Below are 16,444 nucleotides of genomic sequence, written 5' to 3'. Positions count from 1 at the left end.
AATATCTGTCTGACGGAAAATCATCGTGCACACACACACACACATATACACATATATATATACATATCTATATATGTATATATATATATATATATATATATATATATATATATATATATATATTACGTATATACATATATACGCACGAGGAACATGCAGATAAACTGATAAACAAAGCAACTACAAGTAGACACAACTATAGAATTCAGGTTTATTGTTGTGAATTAGATTTTTTTTTTAAATAAATCATTAGTCCATCTTAATATAATGAAGATAATAATAATACCAATAATAATGATAATAGTAATGATAAATAAGCCAATAAAATATTTATTTACTTTTTATCTAATTTATTTCAAACCAGACTGATCGCTCCTGACTGCTGTTAGATCCAAAGCTCAAATGACAAAGACCTTATTGTTATCATTTCAAACTAATAAGATTATTAAAGACATAAAAGCTGTCTCAAATTCCGAGTCTGGGCAGCATAATCATATTAATACCGAATGGAAACTAGACATTAAAAAAATGTCCTCACGCAAAAATGGGCCAGATGATTCAAATCCAGACCATTTCAAAGCGTTTTCTTCAGGCCACATTTTCTCCACAATCCAGATAGCAACACAATCTGCCCACACAAACCTCCAAATAAATAGATAAATAGAGATTTTTTTTTATATCAAAAGGCCTCTACCTGAGGGCAGCGTGTGTCAAGCTGAAACCATAAAACGCTTCTAACATTATTCATGCCCAACACATTTCTGTGCCACAGAAGCTCTCACATCTTTGCTCCGGTGGTTTTAAACATTCAAACAAATGTCCCTAATTCACTCAGACTTCACATTTCTTTTCTTTCCTCCCTCTTTTTGTGTGCGTGTGCACTCTGGGGAGCACGAGCCCCGAGTTGCAGAGGTCCTCGCGCTCCTTGCACCTGCCTGGCTCTAGCGGCGCGCACGAGCCCAGGTCGCGTGCAGGAGATTTTGGAGGCTTTGCATGTTTTACAAAGTTGTTGCTGCTGTATGAGGGTACAAAGCAAAGTGGGGGGAAAGGAGGGAGGGAGGCCTATTTTTCTTCTTTAGCACATTTAACACAGTGGACGGAGGAGGGGGCAGCGGGCGAGTGTCATGAGGCAAAATCAGAGGGGGGCAAAGTCAATTAGGAGAGAGGCTGTCCGGCTTCCCCAAAATTTAAGTGTTCTCAAAAACTGGTGGAAAAAAGGGAAGTTGTGATCAAAACAAATGTTATAAGAGTGGTTTACGGGGTAAGCAATAGCTGCTGTTGGCGCATTTCCCAACTTTTTTTATTCAAAAGGCAACTTTTTCTGCCACCAACAGGAAGCCAAAAAAAGAAAAAAAAAAATGATGAAGAAGAAGAAAATGTAAAAACTAAAGTTTATAATGATCTGAAACTTCTACAAAATACTTGCTCAATTTGCTCAATGAAACAGTAATTTGGTTATTTTTATTTGACTGCCTCCATGTGAAAGAAATTTCTGATTAATAAATACAGAACCACTATCATACACACACACAATAAGCAACGTTCCCAGAAACCCAAAGGGAGTATTGACCTACAAATATATGAGTCCAACTCTGTCGATCACCTCCCGGGAACTGGTACTGCTGCCAGTTTCTGTATTTCACCGGGACCCGGAAGACAAGCTGCAGGCTGACGTGCCATTACGTTGCTGTGTGCCCGCTGCCTCTCATACAGCCGCAGAAGTTTTTGCTCATATTCAGAGAGCTTTGTACAGAGCGAGAGGAGGCAGACGCTGAGCGCAGAGACGCACTGCTCTCTGCCCGCGGACGACAGGAGAGCAGCGACCGGAGGCCACCGCGTATTGAACCCAGCATCGACAGCCCGTGGACACTGCTCTGCATCGCTCGTTTATTTAGCTTTATCATTTTTTCTTTAGAAAGAATGTCCGCATCTGCGCAGTGAATCGGATGGACGCACTTTCCCTGGACTCTCTCTGACTTTAAAGAGCTGCCACACGTTTCACGTAACCTGCGAGTGGTGAGTGAATTGTCTTTTTGGACATTTTCAACATTTATTTAGAAACTATTGTTGCCATTCGGGATCTAAAAGGCAACAACAGCAGCGACCGCAGAAAGGATCAGGCGCGTGATTTGTTAATAAATGTATCTTAAATATTTAATTCAATACATATTCTGATTAGATGTGAAAAACGGCTCATTAATGAATTAATTTGGTCGGCCAGTAGCCATCACTATTACACTATTATGACGATGCTGTGTTTTGTTTGGATATATCTTTTTTTTTTTTTTTTTTTATTCTTTTTTGCTTTCCCCCCCCAAAATGATCGAAAAACAAAACGAGTGAAGTCTGTAGTAATATGCTAATTAACGCACCTTATCTCAATAAGAATAATAACAGGCGTCTTTCATGTGCGATTCTAAAAATTTCGAAGAATGCAGCCTGTCATGTAAATCCCAATAATCAGTTTTTATAGCCGCCACATGTCGCCGTGGGCAAGGTGCTCTGCTCCTGGAATAAACCCTCGATCGTGCAGCGGTTTAGTGTGTCATCAGGTTTATATTAGCAGCGACAAAAGTATTCAATTGTCACGCTTCAAAATGCAGAATGGCTGGAGCGCTCATTTTTCATGAACAGAAAGAGCAATCACATCGGTACAATGGTGGAGCAGAGACGGGGGCGGGCTGGGGTCTCCACAGGCATTCGGGGGTTGGAGCGAATACACCTTTTTTACGCCAACCTATTACCTGCGCCGCTGTCTGCATGACGCTTTGTGTGCATCGAAATAGACTAAAGGGGAAGCTGATTGTGTGTGAGGCTTTGTAGACAGGTTTGTAAAAAGGAGAAGGATAAAAAATAAAAAAAAAAACTCCTTTTTTTTTCCCAACAAGAACTTAACAGCATTGTTGAGGAGCTGTTCAAACTGTTATGGAATTATACAGAACTTTTCAAGCTCCAAAGAGAGCTGGCAGTCTTCTGGTCTACAATCTCCTTTTGTTAAGCGTGCAGTCCATGCCCCTTTCTCTAAAATGTTATTATTTTGAGCTCAAACTACTTAAATGGCAGTGAGTGCTGCTCTTGTAGCACCGTCCAGGCCCCTCTCTCAGCAGTTATATGGTCTTGTGTCTGGGTGCTTGTGTCTAAAAAGCCCCCCAGTGCCCTGGCTCGATCTAATTAGCCGTGAGTAAAGGGGACAATAATGCTTCAGCTGGTTTGTGTCATTCTCTTCTCTCTGGCTCTGCTTATCTTCACAAGGCCCACTGTGGCTCTTCACACTCCCCCCTTCACCAAACACACACAGAGTCGGCCACTGCAGTCACACACCTCCACTCCGGATAATGATGGATGACCGTGCCCAATGGGAACAAACAGGTAGATAAAGCCAATCCTATTTAATAACAGCATGGATCGGAATGATAATCTTGTTGTTCATTAGCCACTGTGGCTGCACAGCGATACAGTTGTTGCACACTGTTCTCACCCCTGCTCAGGAGGTGTTGTGAGAAGGATAGTGTTCTCCAGTTTAGGATCCCTGGGTGAAACAATACTGTGTCCTTGAGAAAGGCAGAGGGAAATCAGCAGCACCCCCCCCCCCCCCCCCCACCACCACCACAAAACCTCCGTCACACTCTCCCATCTTTTGTTCCAGCACAGATACAAATGGGATTAATGAAGGTATAAATTACAGAGAGCTAAAGCCTGCTGAGTAATCCATTTGGCAAACATGCAAACAACAATGGGCGTGCTGCAGCAGCTCTCCTGAGCCTGACCCTCTCTCCAAGGCCCAGTACTTAATGCAGCCAGAATGCACCACAGACAACACAAGCTGACCACTTGGCTAAGTGATATGTTACAGTGTGCATATAAAGTGTCCTTTCACTATGAGCCACAAGATCAACAGCATCACTGGCAGCTCATTCAGGCTCAGACAGAGGGAGTCATTGTGGCTTGGGGTTCAAAGATGTGTGTCAGCATTTAATCGCTGGGAGTAATACTATTGATGACTGATCAAATATGAATTGCATGGTAGTATGTGGAAAGGACAAAATGCTGAATTAAGCATGTTGTCACTGGAATGTCAGTTCCTCCAGTAGCCGGCCGGCTGCTGCTGGGCACACTCATTTGTTGATTTTAAGGGCTGACAAGATCAGAGGGCTGAGCTCATCAACTCGCTGCCCCTGGCAACAGGCCAGTGATTTAAAGTTTGATGACTGACACGCACACACATTTTTCACAGCAGGTATGACATCAGATCAGAAAATGAATGTGGTCTAATGACCTACACTTTTTCATCAGAGTTCTGAGGGGATTTTTACCTGGAGAATTCGCCCAGGTATCTGAGGCTTCACGTGACCACCCCCACCTCTCACAGTGATGCTGTGACGTCAGGTCTAGGCGTCGGCGTGGCTGACAGTCTAGCCTGCGAGAACCATCCAATTATACCTTGTCAATCACACAAAGGCGCGCACGCACACGCATGCATAGACACAAAGTCAATGCGCGAAAGCACAGTAAAACTACGCGTTTACTGACCCTTTTACGCAAGCACAGCATTTCTTATGTTAAAATGAAATAGTGGACACATGTGCCTCTGTTTGATCTATACTTATATTTGCTGAAAGTCTTTTTTTTTTTTTAAAGAGGGTCGTTAGGAGACACTTTGACCCCCTGGTTATCACAGGTGAGGCCGTGGGCCCATCCCTGATTTCGCGGCGCCATTGGCATGCAAACTGTGTTTAACTGCTCTGTCCCGGAGACAAACCCCCTGCTTTCACAAGAGGAATGTCCTGCTCCTAATTAAAGACAATTAGGAGCTCACAACAATGGGGCCAATTTCGGGGTCATAAATCGACTCCTCCTCTGTTGGTTTTAAAGGTGCTGGAAAAGCTGTTTATTTACATAACATCAGTATGAGAAAAAACAACACAATTATTATCAGTTGCAGCATTTGACCAATTCAGCAGCCCTAGTCATTAAAGGGAAAACATTTTGCAAGTGGGTGCAAATTCAAAGTATCGCCCCAAATCCATAAAAGATAATCGAACTGTGGTTTAACGACATGTTCGGGATGTGTTTCAATGCATGTGAGGTGGTTATGAAGTTTTTGAGTTTTTTTTTTTTTAAACTCAGTGTCATAATAAGCCATACTGTACATTGAGCAAACCGAATTCCCCTCCATGATACACGTCTGTCTTTAGGCTCATAACTTGCCGCTCAAAAAAGCTGATTATCATGAGCAGATTGTTCATTCCGTTTGTGCTTCATAAAAGAGAGCGAGAGAGAGAGACCCCAGAGAAATTACACTGCTGATTGATAAGTCTTTTAGTTTTTCGGTGCAGGGAAATTGAAATTGAAAGAGGGAGAGCTGGGATGCAGCGAGCCCAGTTGTAGCAGGGTGCTATGTCATTGGCCCAGAGCGACGCTCCGCCCCACGTCGCTTGATATGGGAATTTACTGGCGCCGGTCGCATCAGTCTGCGCCACATCTCATTAATGAGCCTGAGCACTGCGCGGATCAAGAGGTTTTACACATCCAGGCTGCATTTGCCGTCAGCTGATCAAAACTGCAACAGGTATCAACGGAAAAAATCTTGTTTCTTTCTCAATGCCGACACGGGATCAATTTTGCATCGACGTGGAGGCGGCTGTGCGCTTTACTTTGTTTTCAACCTGTGATCACAAGGACACTAAATTATGCAAAGTTCATTTGACATGTCATCTGATACTTTAAGATTTAGAAGAAGAAAAAAATAAAGGGTGCCTCTTGTTTGCATGGAAGGATAGGTTAACATTATGTCTTCGTCTCTTTGCAGGTATCACTGAGGAGAGAGAAGGACAACGTGTTATTTAAGGAATCTAGTTGTGAAGCAAGTAAACACAGTCGAGACTTTTACAGCTAAGGACATATACTGTAAGGAGGACTGAACTTCCACTTGGAGGCAAACGCTGCCTAAGTAGAGACGCATTCAGAGGAAAGGAGAGGGACGACTCAGCCATGGAGGTCGCAGCGGCAGATCAGTCTCGGTGGATGGCGCACCATCACGCAGTGCTGAACGGCCAGCACCCGGACTCTCACCACCACAGTCTGAGCCACAACTACATGGAGCCCATGGCGCCTTTGCTGCCCCAGGACGAAGTTGACATGTTTCTGAACCACTTGGACTCACAAGGGAACCCGTACTACACCAACTCTCGGGCAAGGGTCACATACAGCCAAGCACACGGTGAGATACGCTCAAGTTCATAATGCACAGTATGACATGTGACGAGTAACATGTGTTAAAATAAAAAAAAATATATATATATAAAGTTGTACCCTGTAATTATGTAACCCATATGATATAGGACAAAATAAGATTTGCATTTTATTTGTGTGGATCATTTTCTGTAAGAAAAAAATCGCCTTAAGTTAATACTGTGGGCTTTGTAGCAAATTGTTCTAAAAGAAAAAAAAGTCCCTCCTGACTTTTCTGGGCCAATTCAGCAACATAAAAGGGATTTCTAGCAAATGACAGCGAGAGGAAAGGGAAGTATGTCACTTAACCCCTCTCTGTTTGGGCAGGGGTTCTAGAGGGAGAGAGAGGCACTTCCCGGATATAAAATAAAAACCGCAAATTTACTAATAACAATCTTTAGTCCGAGAGCTGCTTCGGATGAAAAGATACTGCCCAGACGGGGAGCTACTTTTATCTGTTTTCTGTTGCCAGCGCGCCTCTGTATTAACTCTTACATAGGTGAAATGTGTGAGGCTATTGTCATTTCAGGAAAACTATTTTTTGGATAATTAACCGATTGTTATCAAGAGACTATTTGAAATTTATTATCAGAATATTACATCTACATCTGGAACTAAATGTCGGATTTGAGTAATTTCGGGCGTCTAACTGGTAAGATCGTTTTTTCAGCTTTGCAAACGATTGGCAATATTTGGGTTACATGTGGAGTTAAATGCACTATAATAACAAAGTGAATTAATAGATTATTGTGGATTTTCAGCTCGCCTAACTGGGAATCAAGTGTGCCGGCCGCACCTCATCCACAGTCCCGGTATTAGTTGGCTTGACCCAGGGAAAGCTGCCCTGTCCGCTGCGCACCACCATAACGCATGGGCGGTCGGTCACTTCAGCAAACCCGGCCTTCACCACGCTGGCACCGGCTACCCTTGCAGCAGCAGCACCGGCACAGCTTCTGTGTCTTCGCTCACTCCGGCCTCCCACTCCAGCCCGCATCTCTACAGCTTCCCTCCCACCCCTCCAAAAGACGTGTCCCCGGATCCCGGCCCTACCTCTCCCACCTCCACCTCGGCCAGGATGGACGAAAAGGAGTCGATCAAGTACCCGGGGTCGCTGACGGACGGCATGAAAATGGAGAGCTGCAGTCCGCTCCGCAGCGGCCTGGCTTCGATGAACAGCCAGGCCCAGGCCACGCATCACCCCATCCCGACCTACCCGACCTACTCTCTGCCCACACCCCACGAGTACAGCGGCAGTCTCTTCCACCCCGGCAGCTTGCTCGGCGGGTCTTCCTCCAGCTTTACCCCCAAATGCAAAAGCAAAGCCAGGTCGAGCTCAGGTGAGTCTCACGTGTGCTTCTCCGCCTTAATCAGATGGCAGATCAAATTGATAAGGCCTAATTCAGTGGATATGCTTTATTCAGCTGAGCGGTGAAGCATTGCACCGTGTACGTTACCCCATCGATTATCAATGGATATATGTTTTCATTATCATTTAAAAAAAAATTAGCAGTGTAACTTATTGTCAAACATGCTGAGTTGAGTGTGTGAGTGTGTGTGTGTGTGTGTGTGTGTGTGGCGCCAGGAGGACATTCACTTAAAAAAAGGAATTTAGAAGGCTGGGTCTTACAAGAATCAGATTCCCGATCAATATAGCACTTTTGAAGCATTTTATATATATATATATATATATATATATATATATATATATATATATATATATATATATATATATATACGTAGACACTTCTCCTACTTTAACCTGGAAAGTTTTATCTCTGGCCCATCTCATATTATGCAACTTTTAACGGGGTCACTTAACAGAGCAATCTCCTTCAGGATGAAAGCCATCAATCTAATCAGGATAATTTAAGGCTAAATTAAGTGGGATTAGCCCCAATTACAATACTAATTGATTTAAGGGTATCTTTAAAAAAAAATCACCACGAGATATTACGAACAAAAATTAAACCCAATAGAAACTCACGACGCTTGGACACCATTTTGCAGCGCCTCCTTCACGTGAACGCTGAATTGTTACCACAAACTGCTGCCTATTCGTGCCACAGGCTTGTTTTCTTTCAAATCTGCCCTTTATTGCGCTTAGAAAATAAAGGAGTCACGACGCCCTGGCTCCTGCCATATCCTGTATACCTCCAAGTGAACAAATCACGACCTCCACCCCGCCCACCGCTCTCCGCAGTACTAACAAAGCACAGGCGACAGAGCCCTGCTGTTTGTATTTTTAAGCATGGCCTTGGCCCAGTGCACAGACATGAAGTGGAGCTGAGCAAGTCTACTGCGGACTCGCTTCTCTGGAAGGATGAGAAGGCATTTTCTTGCAGCGTGTTGAGTAACCCTGGTTAAAGATGAACATAGCTGGGTTTCCTTTTGCTCGGTAAAATTGCTTATAATGAAGCAAACATTTCTTTGACTGTCTGGATTTGCACCTGATTCATTATCCTGGTGTGCTGGAAGGGATATTTAGAGGAATAGTTAAGACTTTTTTTCCTGGACACTAATGGGTAGCCAATTTGAGTAAAAAAAAAAAAAGTCTGTCTGGTAATGAGTTAGTAATTTCCCTGCATTGTTCCAGCTGTGGTCCTTTGCATTAATGGACAAAAAATATAACAACAGCAGACACCGCAGACTGTTAACAAGCTTGTTCCAAATGTAGATGTGCAGTTATCAACATTGACACCCATTGTTACCCAGATCTTAAATACACCTGGGAAATGCTCAGTGCCTGTTAATCTGAGTGAATATGAGCTGTTGTGGTGGAGAAATGTTACACTGTGACATTTAAAACGAGCTGTCCAGACTCTCTCTGACTCAGTAACACAAACATATCTGCTGCGGCATTAAAAAGCTTCTTATCTGTAAAGTGGAAGCCCAATGCCAGTAATGGTGATTGATTGTTGAACAAAATGCCACAATGACATTTCAGCTGTCAGCACACATACCTTACAGTCCTGTGGCTTCCTGTTGAACAAGCCTCAGACCAGAACTCCTTCCCCCGTACAGCTTACCTTATGCACAAAGCTTTTCTGCCTTCCTATTTTTCATCCTATTTCAACACTAAATATTGCATAAGACAAAAAAAAAACATGTAAGTCATTGCTGATGAATATTTTGAGCTTTAATGAAGTCTCCTCAGAGTGGTTGTTGGACTTGCGAAACACTTAAGAGGAAGAGAAGGAACATTAAAAAAAAAAAAAAGGCACAGAGATGCATTTCAAAAGGAACCTTGCTTTTTACTCAGGTCAGATTCCATTGTAGACCAAGGGTGGGACATTGGGTGTCGCTGGCATTATAACAGGGATAATGAGATGATGCTCTAGGGAGACAGGGATACTTGAATTAAATGAATCGTTGGTTTAGCTACAGGCTCTTTGAAGTCAGTCCAACCTGTATGAGAGAGAAAAGTGCATGAGAGTGAATTAAAAAAAAAATCTAATTTTTCCTTCACTCAGAAAAGACTGAGCAGTTCTGATCCAGCTGCCATTTAGAAACAATACAAACTTCCTCTACATAGTGTTGGGGTGAATGCCATCTCAGTATCATTACTGCAGCCTAGTTGCATGCAAGCTTTTCATCAAACCCTGCGACACAGGTTGGCACATTTAATCCCACCAACGTCCACGTATGTTTCCTCTCATGAGCGCCGACTCAGCTGATGAATAATGTAGCCCTAATTTGATGGTGTGTCTCATTCTTCTTGTTGGACACCTTTGGACATGTTCTGGCTGTCCCTGGCCTCCCTGCTATAGATCGGTTTACATGGAGGTGTTTGTGTCCATGACAGCCGTGCACGCTTAATAAACCTGCACACTGATATGGACTTTGTCACTATATCATGAGGCAGATTTTGACTTCATATTACACGGCCATCTGGGGGCACCCAGCATTGTATAGTTGCCTGACAGCGCTGGGCAGCTGCTATGTGTTGTCTCTGAATGGTGGTGGAATTTTTTAATTATATAAAATTTCTTCTTGTCTCCCCCTCTTGAACTATATGCAGAGGGTCGTGAATGTGTGAACTGCGGTGCCACGTCCACCCCTCTCTGGCGGCGGGATGGCACCGGCCACTACCTGTGCAACGCCTGCGGACTGTACCACAAGATGAACGGCCAGAACCGACCCCTTATCAAGCCCAAACGGAGACTGGTGAGTTTTAACTTTTCACTACGTAGCTTTACTCAGAGAGCAGGCACCCAAATATGAGCACAAAGCAGATGCCGGCAGCACAATTCCAGGAAAGTTATATTTTCCCTATGATCTTCCTGGAATTGTTTGTCCCTCTCACCCCCCGATGATCCGCCTTCATGGCCCGTTACAATACAGCTACTATTGCCATTGTTCCTGCTATCATTATTGCTGGTACTTCTGATACTGTTACTGATACCAATGCCCAGGCTGCTTCAGTTAACACCATGCTCAAGTAAATGAAAAGCAGCAAGGACACAAAGCATGCTGGTGGTGTATAGAACATGTTTCAAAGCCGCTCAGACACCTCTGACATCAACTCTGAAGCTGGGCTCGATGTCTTTATCTCTCTATCTACCTAAGTGCTCTGAAACAGAAGGACACATCTGCATAAAACACTATTATTATTCCTGACTATATTAATGATAAAATATGCTTACCATTCCCTTTTTTTCTTTTAGTATTTCCTATAGGTTTTTTTTATTATTATTATTTTGACATATTTTTTCCCTTGTACTACTACTAATACCAGTTCTAATAGAAATAGTAACAACAATAATACTAATAATAGTAACATTAATCATGGCTTTATAAAAATCAAACGATGCTGATAAAGTTGGTGGTGTAACCACCTAGAAATGGAGCTTTTTCATTTACCGTCGCTAATTATGATTGGATGCAGTCAGAGCAAAAACGCTCCTCATTAATATCAGCAGCTGCCATGAGACTGGCCGCTATTTGGCGATTTTTACAGCTATTTCTCATGGACTTTCGGAACCATCTACTCTCTTTACTAATATATTTTGTGGCGTCGCTCCTTGAACTCCTCCACGTCGTTCCTCCACGTGAAAAGTCCATTAGCCTATATTTTCCACTGGGTCGGCCCATGTGGCCGAAGCTTTTGCATTTTCAGCTCAAGTGTTTTTCAGAGTTGTGTTCAAAGGGGCATCCAGTTGTTTCCTATCCGGATATCTGGCCGACCCAGATAAGGAAGTCAGGCTCCCGGCTGTTTCCGCCTTCAACCAGCGCGCAGCATTCTCTGTGGCCGGACTGACATATACTGTAAAGAGATTATCACAACACTGGAGGACCCGCTTATGTGATGAGACATAGCGTAAGGGGCGGGCATTGGAAAATAAATGGATTTATGTTCCCCTCCTCTTCGTCATTCTCAGTGGATTGTGGTCAAATCTTAATGCGCACTCGCGATACTTTTTTTTAAAATCAACATCTTATAAAAAGGCTCTTGTTGTTCTACAGGGCAATTGTAAATAGTGCACCTGAGATTAATTAGAAGCGGGGACCCGGATGTTGCATATATAAAAACAACTAAAAAACCAGAGAACGGAGGGTTCCTGGATGTAAAACTAATGTTTCTTATTATGTGTGAAGAATTGATCTGTAATGGACGCAGGGGCACAATGTCGAGCACATCGGGTCTTATCCCACTTATGAGAGCAGTTTTACTCGCTCAGGATACACACCATGCCTCAATTATAACAACCTAATAACAGTATATTTATTTATATGCATTGGATTAAGGCAATTACCACAAAAGGAGCTTGACAAACAACTGGCTATGTAAAGAATGTCTCCACATTTGTTGAGATGATTTACTAAATTTGATTATATAGCGGTCAGGATACACGCGGTTGATTTAATGGCGGAGCTGTGTAATTTTTGGAGTCTGGGCGTCGCTGTTTTTGGTGGTTTTCGGCACATGATTTTGTGATCAAAGCTAAAATCTAAGTCGCCATTTATTAATAATAATAATAATAAGAAGAGAAGAAAGCCTTAAAGGCGCACTGATTTTGATCCTGTCACAAGCAAGTTCGAATGCAGTTTCAGCGGTTCCGTCGATGTGATACACGCACAAAATGATCTTCAAAGAGGTGCCTCTAAAACGGTGATATTGACATGACATGTATTGGGGTCAATATTCACGATGTCTACTTTTTCTTGTTCCTTCAGTCCGCTGCTAGACGTGCAGGCACCTGTTGTGCAAACTGCCAGACCACCACCACCACCCTGTGGAGGCGCAACGGGAACGGAGACCCGGTGTGTAACGCCTGCGGCCTTTACTTTAAACTGCATAATGTAAGTAGCTGACACACACACGCACACAAACGCTGTGGGGTTTGGGGTGATGGTGAACGGGAGGGGTCCTTAACTGGTTAAGTGGGCGGACAGCACGTATCGATTTAGGAGCAGAGAAACAGAGCGTGTGGAAGCAAAGCCTGCTCACCCTGTCGAGCAGAACCCACCGGTCGTCTTTTTTTATTAATCCGTCGTTGTTTCAATGGGGGGCGTTACTCCCCGGAGAGGCAGCCGGGTGGGACTGTCATTCAGTGTAACGGCGTCGGTTACACTGATGAGGATTTGTCTGAGGCTGCTCCTTTCAAACCCAGCCTGGCCTCATCCCCATGAATTCGTATTGACCAGGACGGTTCTGTTTGGTTTAGACAATTAGACAAAAGCTAAAAAAACGCCCCTGACTCGCCTCATAATGCATCTATTAGATATGCAAAACAGCTGCTCCTTATTTTTAACGTTTGTTGCATGCTGGTGTAATTTATAACAGCCTACTGGACGACCATGACAGAAAAGCATGTAGATGAGTATCGGCAGTGCAACATGTGAAATATTTCTGTTGACATTTTCATCTATTAGCCAGTAAACAAGTTTTAACTACTATAATGTACCATTCACATGCACATGTCAGTGCAGCTTTTGTCTGGCATGCCTTGAGCTAATGCGCTGCTCCTCTGCAGGTCAACAGACCCTTGACCATGAAGAAAGAAGGCATCCAGACACGCAACCGCAAGATGTCCAGCAAATCCAAGAGGAACAAACGAGCAGGGGACGGCTTTGACGAGCTGTCCAAGTGCATGCAGGACAAGGCCTCTCCCTTTGGCGCCGGACCCGGCCTTACCAGCCACATGACCCACATGGGTCACCTTCCCCCGTTTGGCCACTCAGGACACATGCTGCCCACTCCCACGCCCATTCACCCTTCATTCGGTCACCCCCACCACTCCAATCGCTCGCCAGTCTGGGCTGAGCCTCACTGAGGCCCCTTCAAACCCACAAACCCTTACGTCTGTAGGGGCCATCACATCGCCATAAACACTAAATGGCTTCCACATCACTTTGAAAGCTGAGCGGACTTGTGTCATGTCCAGTGGTTGGAGGGAAGAGACTTTCAGTTGGACTGAATAACTGAGGGTCGCGTCATGCCTGGCCTCACTGATGGGACGCTGCAGAGAGCTGGACTTTAGCGGACTTTGTGAAGAGCTAATGTGATGAGGGGTTTGCTAGTCCCCGGGTGACTGGGGCTAACAGGAAAGGAGTGAATGGAGATGCTTGTCATTCTTTTTTGCTTATTTTTACTGAGTCACTTTGGTACCCACCTCTCTCTGACCCTGTAACAGGAGACTCAAGAGAGGTCTTAAAAGAACCGCTGTTTTCACCTCATGACCATATCGTTATATACTGAGATACATGCACCCTCCATCCCCAGGCTGTCACCCACAACTGCTACGGACAGACAGAGGGACTCCTCAGTGCTGGAAGTTTTCGTTCTGCCTGAACACGGGATGGCTACACAACCCGTGCTCCTCTGTTGCAAACCAGTCAGACAAACAGTACAAAGAAACCAGTGCTCTCTTCACATGCTGGATTGTACACAACCACAATGTTCACCTGTTTTTGATAACAGAGTTTTATGGAGAAAAAAAACAAAACAAAAAAAAAAACAACAACACAGTAAATAGAGTGTTTATAAAAGCTTAATTGCTATTATTGTTGTTATATTTGATGTTATAATTATTGCTACGATAATTTATTTTCACTCTTTAAGCTTTCATCAGACACACACATAGAAACATAAGATTTTAATTTCATGGTTATTATGTAAAGAAAACACTGACCTGTCTTAGATGAAAAGTCCCTGAGCTGTACATTTTTATCATTTTTCCATCTTACAAAGAAAAGGAAATAAAGTTTAATACTGAACTGAAGTCTGTTTCTGTCACTCTTATTGTATATAAAAATATGCTTTATTTATCAGAATGCAGATTTCCAGAAGCAGTGAAACAAAACAAACTAACTAATAAACAAATAAAAAAATATTTGGGCGATAACCATCGCCTTTAAAAATTCTCCTGGGTACACCTGAGCTTGGTATGTTGCAGGACTCTGCGCTCTTCTTGCCACTAGAGATATTTCTTCATGATTCTGGTTGTCTGTCTGGGGTTAGATAAATGTTAAACTGTCCAAAATGTTGGCATGGTACTGCACATACAGAAATCGCCCTCAACTCTCTGTCCCATGAAGAGTGCCTGGTCATTAATATCATAAATGATATCAGATGCATCAAGGAAAGCTCTGTGATCCCTAAAGCGTGGTAATGCTTTGGTCAGGCTCCTCCTCTATCTGTGATGGCTTGTTGTTAAGAGAAGGCCTCTTTGTGGAGCTAAGGCCCCAGGGTGGACCATTGTGCCCAGACAGCAGGCTCCAGCGAAGGGCTCCGGAGTCACACACAGTCATGCATATGCACACACCCGCATGCTTGTGCACACACAAGCATAAATCCCAATTCACACCCACATTTTAGGAAATAATCCATGCAAGCTTCTTTTTTAAAAATCTCTTAACTGCTACATTCTTTATAAATTCGGACGTGAAAAATACCGAGTCATGAGTGCAGTTATGTCGAGCCACTCTCGCTCCCATCATCAGTCGGAGTAGCCTTCCCGCTCTTGGCTGTGATGACTGGAGTGAGAGGAAGGACAGTGGGTCTTTAGTGGGAGAGAGAAGAGGAAGGAAAGGCAATCAGGCGACCTGAGCAAACACATGGGGGTCTGCTCAAACCCTTCACACACAGATGTGCTCGCAGCTGAGGCTGCCAGGAAGCAGGCGTCGACTCTGTTTCTCCCTCATCTCGCCCTCTTTTTCTTTCTCTTTGTTTATTTTTTTCGCTCCCTCTCTCTGAGCGCCCATTTATTCTGTTTGTCTTTCACTCTCCTTCTTTCTTTGTTGGTCATTCTGTCTCTGCCTCCCATTTGGACGATTACAGTAAGAAAAAAAAAAGAAGAGGGGGTGGGGGTGGTGGGGGGTTCTGAAGAAACTTTGAACACGGCTAGCCACTAATGAGTCTGCTCGATTAAGGCCAATTTTAGGTCATCATCGCTGAGTTCAGCATGCCCTCACACACCCACGGCACAAGCTAAAAACAGACAGCTACCCCTTTCTGAACCCTCCATCCTCATCACATCTGCTGAGGTTTCCCAGAGGTTTGAGCAGTTTAATGTGTAAATAATACTTACTCAGGGATTTGTATCGTTAAATGTTTTGTTTCCCGTGACACCTAGCGAATGCTACAGTGCGGAAACCCTGACGCCGATTTTTTTGTGCCAACATGGATGCAGGACTGGAGGACTGCATCTGACCATCTGAGGAGGTGGGATCCTCTTGATCCACTTGCTAAACACCAGTGAAAATGTAACAGTACACACGGCTGCCAGTGAGCCGTCTAGCCATCTGTGTGCAGTGCAGAGTTGTGGGAGCTGGGCCGAGCACAGGCCACGACTCCAGTTTGTTGTGCGCTGCTGCAGCCAGCGAGCCTGCTAAGCACAGCTTGGCCAGGCTCCCAGAGCCTGAGAGGGGGAGATGCAGAGAGCAAGCACTCTTCAATGAGGCCCTCCAGAGGGAAGGAGCAGCCCTCCCAAAAATAATACAGCAGTCAGCCAGGCCAGTGACTCCCAGATCACATACACAGACATGAACATGCAAGTGAAGATACATGCAAAGTTGGTATGGTGTGTGACCACAGAGGACTTAGGGCTACACATCGGTTCAGTGGCCTGATGTCAATCCAACTGTCAAGCAAATACAAAGTGAAACCTCTGACATGTCATTTCATAGAGAATGTGGCACAAATTAAATAAGCAGCACAGTGAAGTCAGAAGGTGGTGGTGGTATAGGTGATGTCACACATGGCTGCAACAAA

At 44.0% G+C, this 16,444-nt stretch overlaps 2 protein-coding genes across 5 annotated transcripts in view; both read left to right on the top strand.

The window, feature by feature from the left end:
- Window positions 1-16,444, top strand: part of rpn1 (ribophorin I) — a 164,489-nt gene that overhangs the window by 13,463 nt on the left and 134,582 nt on the right. The gene's annotated exons all lie outside the window — the stretch shown is intronic.
- On the top strand, window positions 1,668-14,453 carry gata2a (GATA binding protein 2a). 4 transcript variants are annotated; one of them, XM_072382693.1, is made up of 7 exons: window positions 1,668-2,016; window positions 3,253-3,369; window positions 5,810-6,220; window positions 6,993-7,568; window positions 10,238-10,395; window positions 12,406-12,531; window positions 13,206-14,453. In XM_072382693.1, exons 3-7 carry the CDS (start codon window positions 5,992-5,994, stop codon window positions 13,503-13,505), a joined length of 1,389 nt encoding a protein of 462 aa, XP_072238794.1. In that variant the 5' UTR covers window positions 1,668-2,016; window positions 3,253-3,369; window positions 5,810-5,991; the 3' UTR covers window positions 13,506-14,453. The 4 variants fall into 4 exon arrangements, with proteins under 4 accessions (XP_072238794.1, XP_072238793.1, XP_072238795.1 ...); XM_072382692.1 differs by lacking the exon at window positions 3,253-3,369; XM_072382694.1 differs by lacking the exons at window positions 1,668-2,016; window positions 3,253-3,369 and adding an exon at window positions 5,452-5,569 and having other exon boundaries at window positions 10,250-10,395.

The sequence above is a fragment of the Leuresthes tenuis genome, unplaced genomic scaffold (genome assembly GCF_036924035.1).
Source record: "Leuresthes tenuis unplaced genomic scaffold, fLeuTen1.0.hap1 SCAF_3, whole genome shotgun sequence".
In the NCBI taxonomy this organism is placed as follows: domain Eukaryota; kingdom Metazoa; phylum Chordata; class Actinopteri; order Atheriniformes; family Atherinopsidae; genus Leuresthes; species Leuresthes tenuis.
Note: the sequence above shows the minus strand (reverse complement) of the source record. Positions and strands in the feature narration are given on the sequence as shown.

What these genes read in the sequence shown, in the direction of transcription:
- gata2a (XM_072382692.1), top strand. Translation starts at nt 5,992, where the DNA reads ATGGAGGTCGCAGCGGCAGATCAGTCTCGGTGGATGGCGCACCATCAC. An exon ending in TCAAGCCCAAACGGAGACTG is followed by an intron (nt 10,396 to 12,405) that starts GTGAGTTTTAAC and finishes TTGTTCCTTCAG; the next exon opens with TCCGCTGCTAGACGTGCAGG. An exon ending in TTTACTTTAAACTGCATAAT is followed by an intron (nt 12,532 to 13,205) that starts GTAAGTAGCTGA and finishes GCTCCTCTGCAG; the next exon opens with GTCAACAGACCCTTGACCAT.